General features: G+C 40.4%; 1 protein-coding gene across 2 annotated transcripts in view; it reads right to left on the bottom strand.

Annotated features, from left to right (window-relative positions):
* Window positions 1-5,989: 5,989 nt before the first annotated feature.
* The window catches only part of LOC139367248 (WW domain-containing adapter protein with coiled-coil-like), a 78,202-nt gene continuing 73,444 nt past the window's right edge, over window positions 5,990-10,747 (bottom strand). For both annotated transcript variants that reach the window (XM_071105493.1, XM_071105494.1), the window contains 3 exons: window positions 9,049-9,244; window positions 8,696-8,823; window positions 5,990-8,582 (listed from right to left, as the gene is read on the bottom strand). In XM_071105493.1, the coding sequence (XP_070961594.1) occupies window positions 8,513-8,582; window positions 8,696-8,823; window positions 9,049-9,244 (394 nt within the window). In that variant the 3' untranslated portion in view covers window positions 5,990-8,512. The remainder of the gene's footprint in view (window positions 8,583-8,695; window positions 8,824-9,048; window positions 9,245-10,747) is intronic.

Raw genomic sequence — 10,747 nt, 5'->3', positions numbered from 1 at the left:
GCCCAGAGATCTATTACGCAACATGTAAAGTGTTGGTCCCATGTTTCATGAGCTGAAATAAAACATCCTGGAAAATTTACATAAGCACAAGAAGCTTATTTCTCTCAAATGTTGTGCACAAATTTGTTTACATCCCTGTTAGTGAGCATTTCTCCTTTGCCAAAATAATCCATCCACCTGACAGGTGTGGCATATCAAGAAGCTGAATAAACAGCATGATCATTACATAGGTGCACCATGTGCTGTGGACATATAAAGGCCACAGATTTTGAGGGAGTGTGCAATTGTCATGCTGACTGCAGGAATTTCCACCAGAGCTTTTGCCAGATAATTGAATGTTAATTTCTCTACCATAAGCCACCTCCAACATATTGCAGTACGTCCAACTGGCTTTACAACGTGTAACCACACCAGCCCAGGACCTCCACATCCGACTTCTTCACCTGCGGGATCGTCTGAGACCAACCATCCGGACAGATGATGAAACTCAGGAGTATTTATGTCTGTAATAAAGCCCTTTTGTGGGTAAAAAAAATATTCTGATTGGCTTGGCCTGGCTCCCCAGTGGGTAGGCCTATGCCCTCCCAGGCCCAGCAATGGCTGTGCTTCTGCCTAGTCATGAAATACCTAGATTAGAGCCTAATTGATTTATTTCAATTGACTGATTTCCTTATATGAACATTAACTCAGTAAAATCATTGAAATTGTTGCATGATGTGTTTATATTTGTGTTCAGTATAGATTGCTGCTGCCTGTGTAAATGGATGTTATGGGGGGTTAATAGGCGTTTAGAGAAATTAGCAATCCAAAAAGACACTTGGCGCCACTGAAACGACACAGACAGACATGGACACTCAATTACCCTCGAAACAATCCCATGCAAAACACACAGCAGCACTAGTCTCCGATCGATATCAAAACCAACCAGCCCAAATCAAACCTATTCTGTTGATTCTGATTACTTTGGAAACTGTAGTCCAAGACAGTTTGACGTTTGGTTTAAAAAAAAATAATAATAATGAAAAAAAATGTTTTTAAAGGTTGATTGACTGAGAGACAAGAACGAATTACAACCAAACAATCATAAATTACATTATTCAGGAAAAAGGTTAAGTGTTATTCACCAATGTCGTATGCTTATTATGTAGCAGCCTGAGCAGCCAGCCATCCCATGTCTGGGTTGTGGGCTATAGGCCTACATGGGTTAGGAATATTAGGATATTGAATACCTATTTTAGGCTAAAGTGTTCAACTTGAGAATTAGTTTATTTCAGAATTCCATGAACGAACAGGATTATGGGCTACATGGAATGTTAGCTAGGTAAGCTTTTATACTGATAGCGTCGAACATTCTCGTGGTAAACTATGCAGCAGTAGTTTTCATCTCTCTATCCCCTAATTAACACCTTTGGGCGGAATCCCCGGAAAAGGAAACAATGGCAACATTCTCATGATGGTAGTTAAATGCCTAGTCACATATTCTGTGAAAATGTCAAGCCAACTAGTAGCCTAAGCCATATATGAAAAATATTCATACCAAAAGAAAATGCTAGGCCTGGGCCTAAATGGAAAATAATATCTCCAGCCTACAAAGAATAGCGAGAGACAGAGAGATGCCTCTCGCTATTACATAGCCATAGCCATGATATAGGCCCAACATTTTAAATGTTTCTACTCTTTTGAAACTTTTGTGAGTGCAATGTTTACACCTCTTTTCTGACTGTTTGTTTCACTTTTGTTTTTTAGCTTAATTATTTCACTTGCTTTGGCAATGTAAACATGTGTTTCCCATGCCAATAAAGTCCTTTGAATTGAATTGAGACACGTTTTTGCCAGACGGTCATAGACACAATGTCAAAGGGTAAAGCTTTCCTGAGAGACGCCAGACCTACACCTGCTTTTTATCATCCACCCAAATCTGTTGAACAAACTAGGCTAAACCTAAACCTGTTGATCTGCCTCTAGAAATGACAAGTAGTTACACCATTTTAGAAATGTCCGATGTAGGCCTACTCTTATCCTTGCAACTGTTTTCACACTCTGCTAATATTGCTAATCTTTATAACAAACATGACACTTCTAAATTCTAATAAACTTCAGAAATGAAATAGAGGTGGCGATATATAATCAGATATGGTAATAATATCCAAAAGGCCTTGAGGTGCTCTATGGATGAACCATAATGAATGGCATGTTCCCTGCATGAAAGTTAGGCCTTTTGTCTGTATCTCAGGCAACGCACCATCACATTTTATTGTAACATGAACACAAATTACTTATTCGAAACTCGTGACAGGCACACAAAAAAGTCCACTTTTTCATCACAATGCATTTTGTGTGCATTACATGACTTTCTTTCTTAATAATGCATTAGTGTACATTACACTAATTCCAATTTGTTGTGGCTAACGTTAGCTAGGCTAGGGGTTAAGGTCAGAGTTAGGTTTAGGGGATAAGGTTAGGGATAGTTAACATGCTAGCTAAGTAGTTAAAGGGTTAGGTTTAGGAGTAAGGTTAAAGGGTTAAGGTTAGGGTTAAGCTTAGCTAGCATGCTAAGTAGTTGCAAAGTATCTCAAAAGTAGTAAGTAGTTGCAAGTAGCTAATTAGAGAAAATGCTAAAGTTATCCATGATGAGATTCAAACACACAACCTTTGGATTGCTATACATTCGTATTATATGGCCATATATGTCTTAAGTAACCTACTGTCGTTATCTGTGGTTGAAATGCACTGTATACAAACTCGTGCACTGCACACAAAAAAATACACTTTTTTGTGTGTCTGCCACAAATTTCCCATAAGCAATTTGTGTCTATTTCACAATAATCTGTGATACTGGGTTGACCTCAGTTGTATGGTCGAATAATGCCATCTACTGGCTCAGAGTGAAATGTCCCCTGCCAACTGTGGATGGTAGTCACGGATAGACAGGTTTTCATTCTTTTTTCTCTCTTGCATGAAACATTTTCTGCTGAATGAATCAATCAATTAATCAAGCAATCAGCTTAACTCAAATGATCTCAAACCAATCAATTAACTCAAATCACTGTTCAGTCATTTTAATATGCCTTAAAAATCTCAATTACCTTGACTAACCGGTGCCCCCGCACATTGACTCTATACCAGTAGCCCCTGTATATAGCCTCGCTATTGTTATTTTACTAATGCTCTTTAATTATTTGTTACTTTTATTTTAAAATGTATTTTTTAAAGTATTTTTCTTTAAACTGTGTTGTCGGTCGAGTGCTTGTAGATAAGCATTTCACTGTAAGGCCTACTACACCTGTAACATTTGATTTGATTTGAAAATGGCAGGCTGTTTAGTTTCATGCAGTTGGTTCAGGGTAGGACATTGAGAATGGACAAGACAAACTAGGCTATGCATCTGGCCTATGATGGTCATTCATTTCCACATTATGGGGTAGAATAGATTATGCAAAAGTGAATGGTTAAGAAAACAAAATGTGTTTTTTTAAAACAGATTTAAGTTTTCCTGAATTAAAGTCCCCGGCCACTATGAGTGCTGCTTCAGGATGAGCATTTTCTTGTTTGCTTATGGCCTTACACAGCTCGTTGAGTGCGGTCTTAGTGCCAGCATCGGTTTTTGGTGGTAAATAGACGGCTACAAATAATATAGATGAGAACTCTCCTGGTAGATCGTGTGGTCTACAGCTTATCATGAGGTATTCTACCTCAGGCGAGCAATACCTCGAGACTTCTTTAATATTAGACATCGCGCACCAGCTGTTATTGACAAATAGACCCCCCCCCCCCCGCCTACCAGACGTAGCTTCTCTGTCCTGCCGATGCACAGTAAACCCAGCCAGTTCTATATTATCTGTGTTGTCGTTCAGCCACGACTCAGTGAAACATAATATTTTACAGTTTTTAATGCCATCCCCTCCGGTGTCATTATTAGATGTACCAAGTTTGTAGCATCATACCCAAGAAGACTCGAGGCTGTAATCGCTACCAAAGGTGCTTCAACAAAGTACTGAGTAAAGGGTCTGAATACTTATGTAAATGTGATATTTCTGTCATGAATACTTTCCAAACGCACAGTATGGAGGTGCAATTCTAGGGGAAAGGCAACAGTGTCATTTAGTAACGAGTGGAATCTGTGACGCAACAGTAGCCAGACTCACTCAAGGTTCAACACTTCTTGACATTGTTGTTGAGGTCTGCATATTTCTTCATCCATTGCATTCAGAGCCCTTCTTAGTAAACCTACTGATTTTCATGGGGGTTTCTCCGTCCTGCATAGGAGAAAGAAATCTAAAGTAGCAACTGGGAAAAGGGAAGGAAAACAGGAATCTTAAATGAAGAAAGAATCATTGGGTAGAGGAAAGAGTGACAACTCGTGGAGACATGAGGGGAGAAAGGAGAAAGTGAGGACTGGCTAGCATTGCCAGATACCTAATGGCAGCAGTCCACTTAGTGCATTCAGAAAATATTCAGACCCCTTGATTTTTCTAAATTTTGTTACATTATAGCCTTATTCTAAAATGTATTAAATAGTTTTTTTCTCTCATCAATCTACACACGATACACACAATGACAAAGCATACAGGTTTTTAGACATGTTTGCAAATGTATAATATGTATATTTTTTTTATAAATATCACATTTACAAAAGTATTCAGACCCTATACTCAGTACTTTGTTGAAGCACCATTAGCAGCAATTACAGTCTCGATTCTTCTTGGGTATGACTCAACAAGCTTGGCACACCTGTATTCTGGGAAATTCTCCTGAGTTTCTCCTGTCGTTGTTCTGTTGGAAGGTGAACCTTCACCCAGTCTGAGGTCCTGAGCAGGTTTGCATCAAGGATCTCTCTGTACTTTGCTCCGTTCATCTTTCCTTCGATCATGACTAGTCTCTCAGTCCCTGCCACTGAAAACCATCCACACAGTATAATGCTGCCACCGAATTGCTTCACCATAGGGATGGTGCCAGGTTCAGGCCAAAGACTTCAATCTTGGTTTCATCAGACCAGAGAATGTTTCTCATGGTTTGAGAGTCCTTGGGTGCCTGTTGGCAAACTCCAAGCGGGCTGTCACGTGTATTTTACTGAGGAAAGGCTTCCATCTGGCCATGAATGCCTGATTGGTGGAGTGCTGCAGAGATGGTTGTCATTCTGGAAGGTTCTCTGCAGCTCTGTCAGTGACCATCAGAACCTTGGTCACCTCCCTAAACAAGGCCCTTCTCCGCCAATTGCTCAGTTTGGCCGGGCAGGCAGCTCTAGGAAGAGTCTTGGTGGTTCCAAACTTCTGTTTTGGTACCAGTCCCCAGATCTGTGCCTCGTCTCTGAGCTCTACAGACAATTCCTTCAACCTCATGGCTTGGTTTTTGCTCTGAGATGCAATGTCAACTGTGGGACCTTATAGACAGGTGTGTGCCTTTCTAAATCATGTCAGATCAAATACATTTACCACAGGACTCCATAGGAAACAGGATGCACTGGAGCACAATTTCAAGCATCTTAACCTGAATACTTAAATAAACAAGGCATTTTTAAAATTATTTTTAATACAATTTGCAAAACACTCAAAATCTGTTTTGGCTTTGTCATTATGGGATATTGTGTATACGGAGGGAAAAATTACATATCCATTTTGGATAAGGCTTTAATGTAACAAAATGTGGAAAAGGTCAAGGGGTCTGAATACTTTCCAAATGCACTGTCAACATAAAGGACTAACTTGAACTGTCGTTCTTCTGTGGTAGTTTATTTAGGTTACCCTAGACATACTGAACACTATGATATATTGGAAACATTCAACATGTTCATTGTGGGAACATTGGAACAAGTTACCCTGGTCCCAGATCTGTTTGAGCTCTTGCCGAGTCCATCATCAAACCAAACATGTTGGACCTGACAATGAGTAAACATGACAGCAGACACTGGCACTCAGGCTAGTTTTGAACAAATAACATTAATAAACACGTATGTCACAAGTACTGAACTGACGAGGTCAAAACAGAGAACTTGGTTCTGTAGAGGCATATTTTATTTATTTTTTCAATATACTTCAGAGGAAAACAATATACAAAGCAATGATGTGGCCAGCTTTACTGAATGTGTTGGTGCATCTCAAATCAGACTGAATAGAAGATTAGAACAGTGGAGAAAAATCAGGCAGTCACAGCTCAGGACACCGTTTACTTCCCAAATCGCACCATTTCCTACATAGAGCACTATTGTTATACATAGGGCACCATTTGGTACAAAGCCACTGTTTCTGTACTGACTCGGAGTGAACAGGGGGGGGATACAAAGGTGCAAGTATGGACGAGTGCCAAAAACAACCCTATAGATCGATGCATGACAAACACTTGTTGAATATCTTTTTGTTACTGGATCAAATAGAAAAAAACATGGTATATTTATTTCCATGTCAGAGGTTGTGTGACTTAAGACTTTCAACAAGGCACTAGCATTAATAGTAATAAACAAAACACTAACAGAACTCCAATAAAATAATAACCAGTGCTCACTTGAGTTTAGCATGTTTATTACAATACGCACATATCACATTGGCTGTCATTGCTCTGCTCAACCTCTGACCCTGGTGTGTGAGGTTAGTGATCAGCACCTCCATGTCCACATCCCAAATGGTACCCTGTTCCCTATATAGTGCACCACTTTTAACCAGGCCCTTTAGGTAAGAAGACTAAAAAGGAGACGAGAGACTCATAACAGAGAGCAAGAAGTACAAATGGGAGCCAGTAGTTCTAATTGTGTCATTCAGGTCAATTCACTGAGTGCCATTTGGCTTCCATTGCACTTCCTGAAAAATCTGGAGAATTATGACATCTTCTCCTTTTTAGTCTTTTTGACTATGGGCCCTGGTCAAGGGTAATGTACCAAATCAGGAATACGGTGCCATTTCAGACATACCCTATACCTTGCCAGTGCCCCCCAAACAGCTGCTTTAATAGCTCCAAGTAGCACTCATTGTGCAAAGAAAAGTGTAGAAATAATTTATTAATAACATATTCTGATATACTAGTAGCACTGCAACTTTTTAATAAAGTCTTTTTCTTTACTTCTTAAACTCCATTATGACTTTATCAACTGTACATAGGAATGAACTCTCGGTTGAACCAAGACTGTGCCACCTTGCTTTTAATATAAGTACCCCCCCCCCCAAAAAAAAACTTGCTGGAAAGTTTGAGGAAAAAAAAGGAGGGTTTTTACTCTTCCTGGCTCCTCTACATTATAGGAGCTAGACCACGGGGTTGGGCTCCTGCATGTAATGGGTATGACCAGGGTGGGAGTTATGGAGGGGCTAGCAGTGGGAATGGTCCTTGATCTCAAAGCAGCACACAATTGTGGCACCTTCTTTTTTCCCCCCTTCACTCACTCATCACACCACCAGGCACTGGTTTGTTTGTTTTTCATTTTAGGAAATGCAGGACAGGGCCACAGGGAGCTGTGAACAAACAGATCTGAACCATTGCGACCAGACATTATGTACCTTTCTGCAGGAGGAAGGTGGGGATGGGTAGCTGTGTGCGGCCGTCTCCCAAATATCACCCTACTCCCTATATAGTGCAAATTTTAACCAAAAGTAGTTCAATACACATAGGAAATAGTGTGCCATTTGGGACACATCCTGTGTGTGTGTAACCATTATACTTCAACCAAAGGGGGATGATAGGGAAAATAACTTTAATCCATTGAGCATTATTATTATTCAAGAGCAGAGAAAAACCAGTGAGTTTGTTTTACCTTGCTTGCTTGTTTTATACTAAGTTAATGTTTCAGTTATTATTGACTGTATAATACTATACTCCACCGTTTCCATGCAGGTCATAGATGTTCTCAAGGCAATGGTTCACCCATCTATTAAAACAAAAGCTTCAAGTCTGCAGACTGACAGTGCCGTCCCAAATAGCATCCTATTCCCAATATAGTGCACTACTTTTGACTAGGGCCTATAGGGTTCTGGTTAAAAGTAGTGCACTATAGAGGAAATAGTGTGGCATTTGGGACATACACACTGACAGACAAGTTTAATATGAAGGAGGCTATGAAATTAAGCCGTTACTTCCTCGGCATAACGTTGATTAGTTTGGATGTCAAAAGCTTTGATAAGCATGGCTTTCCATGGTTTCAATAATCTACAAAACATATTTACAACATGGATAACATCTACAAGAAATCTACATCTCCAGGGCACATACAAAACCAACCCTAGGGGCATCCCAAATGGCACCCTATCCACTACATAGTGTACTATAAAGGCAATAGGGTGCCATTTGGGACACAGGCCATGTCTTGTATCAACCCTTTTTCCTCCCCTCTTCCCCAACCAACCGACCAACCACTCAGACCCTCTCCCACAAGCCCAGCACTCTCCATGCCCAACGGTCCAAAGCCAACCCAACTGCGGCTTGTGTTAAGACTGGGCACAGAACAAGAACAGTTCTCCCAACCAACGGCTCTCTTACGACCATGTGCAATGGGTCTCTCCACCCTATCCTCTCCATTCTTCAACTCAAGTTCTCAGACCATGAAGGAATTCTGATTCTTCAACTTTTCAAGTTCTTTAATTTGTTGTCTCAAAAATAATATCCTAGACAAGAGTAGAAAAAAATATGTATTAGTTGTCATGTTAAAAGATTTGTAATAATAGAACACATGGATGTTAACATGCATATCGCAGGCAATTGGGGTCTGGACTCTTACCTCTGCTCGCGCAATGTCGCTTGAATTTCACTGACTCGAACTAAGGATCTGAGATTTTTGAGCTCTGTGCAATTTTCAGACATGTAGATGCTTCCCATGGTGTGGGCCTCCTCACGTAGTCTGGAAGCCTGGGGGGGAAGATAAAAAAGTTTAAAATAATCAAAGAAAATCAAAAAGAACAACAGCAATGACACTGATCATTGCATAATGAATCTGGGTTCACATCAAAATAATCAAATGGATAGGTTACCCAATACTGTAAAATCTATACACTCTCTATGCTCTTTACCAAATATCTTTACTGGTGAAATAATAAAAAACAATGCATACAATTCCTTAAATGCGTATCCTACCTGTTTCTCTGCGTGGTCGGCGGGCCAGCCCTGGACATGCTTGATGAGATTCTCATTGAAGTGTGCTGCTAGGGAGGGGGTGAAGGAGCAGGAGGCTGGTCGGGTGGAGGAAGAAGAGCTGGAGGGGGTGGAGGTGGTGGCACTGCTGCTGCTGGGGGGGACGTAGTTAGGACCCGGGGATGGACTCCTCTGACTGCTGTGGAATGACAGAGGCGCAACAAGAGGGTCAGACTAATTATATGCCAACGATATTCTGCTGTAATAACACTAACACCAACCTTGTTGTTGTAAGAGAGGAGACAGGAGGGTCAAACCAATATATCATACAAAACAGACCAACACGGCATAATATCAACAATTAAGGTGCTTAGAAATCAAATAACTAAACAATTGTGCATATTATGTGAGATTCTGCTGATCAAATACAACCAGAGAAAAGGGTCCACATCAGAAAAGACTGACACATTCTGCATATTATTTTAAGCTCAAAACACCCATGAAGTCCAGTGTCTGACTACAGTCAGGGTGGGGTAATCTACATTGTAATACTTAATTTTGTAATATTGTATTCTCAGTGGCTTGTGAATCGTGATATTTGGTTAAATCCGCTTAACAGTTCCAATACATATCAGATGTGTTTAACTTGATGTCGTCTTGATTTCTTTGGTTAAACAATGGTGCATCCATTGTCTTTGTGTGTAGCGATACAATGCAATGTTCTATAAACCGCCAGCAGGTGGTGCCACAACATGACATATTGACAAATTAAATTGTCTCCTACAAGGCAGGCTCACGTATGGCATTGTTCTGTTTTTGCTTCACATCAGTCAGACCAGAGTTTCTTGAAGAATCTTACTAGCAATATGTGGTTGTTTTGTCTTCTATAGATAGGAGCATCTGCACTGTTAATTTTTTTGTAAATAGATTTCCCACACTAAAAACACAAATTAACACATTCAACGCCACACAATGTTATTCAAAAATGTATTGGTTTCTTCAATGTACACAATACCCAATAATGACAGTTTTTGCTTTAAGATTTTTTTTTTTGCGAATGTATAAATAAACTGAAATATTACATTTACACAAGTATTCAGACCCTTTACGCAGTACTTTGCTGAAGCACCAAGTCTTCTTGGGTATGACGCTACAAGTTTGACACATCTATGTGGGGAGTTTCTCTTATTCTTCTCTGCATATCCTCAAGCTGTGTCAGATTGAATGAGGAGAGTCACTGCACAAATATTTTCATATCTCTTCAGAGATGTTAGACCGGGTTCAAGTCCAGGATTTGGCTGAGCCACTCAAGGACATTGAGACTTGTCCTGAAGCCACTCCTGCGTGGTTAAGGTTGTGCGCTTAGGTTTGTTGGTTTTTTGGAAGGTGAACCTTTGCCCTAGTCTGAGGTCCTGAGCACTCTGGTTTTCATCAAGGATCTCTGTACTTTGTTCCGTTCAGCTTTCCCTCGATCCTGACTAGTCTTCCAGTCCCTGCAGCTGAAAAATATCCACACGCTTGATGTTGCCACAACCATCCTTCACAGTAGGGCCATGTTTCCTCCAGACGTGACACTTGGCATTCAGGCCAAAGAGTTCAATCTTGGTTTCATCAGACCAGAGAATCTTGTTTCTCATGGTCAGAGTCGTTAGGTGCCTTTTGGCTAAATCCAAGCGGGCTGTCAGGTGCCTTTTGCTGAGGA

Source organism: Oncorhynchus clarkii, chromosome 15, assembly GCF_045791955.1.
Source record: "Oncorhynchus clarkii lewisi isolate Uvic-CL-2024 chromosome 15, UVic_Ocla_1.0, whole genome shotgun sequence".
Classification (NCBI taxonomy): domain Eukaryota; kingdom Metazoa; phylum Chordata; class Actinopteri; order Salmoniformes; family Salmonidae; genus Oncorhynchus; species Oncorhynchus clarkii.
Note: the sequence above shows the minus strand (reverse complement) of the source record. Positions and strands in the feature narration are given on the sequence as shown.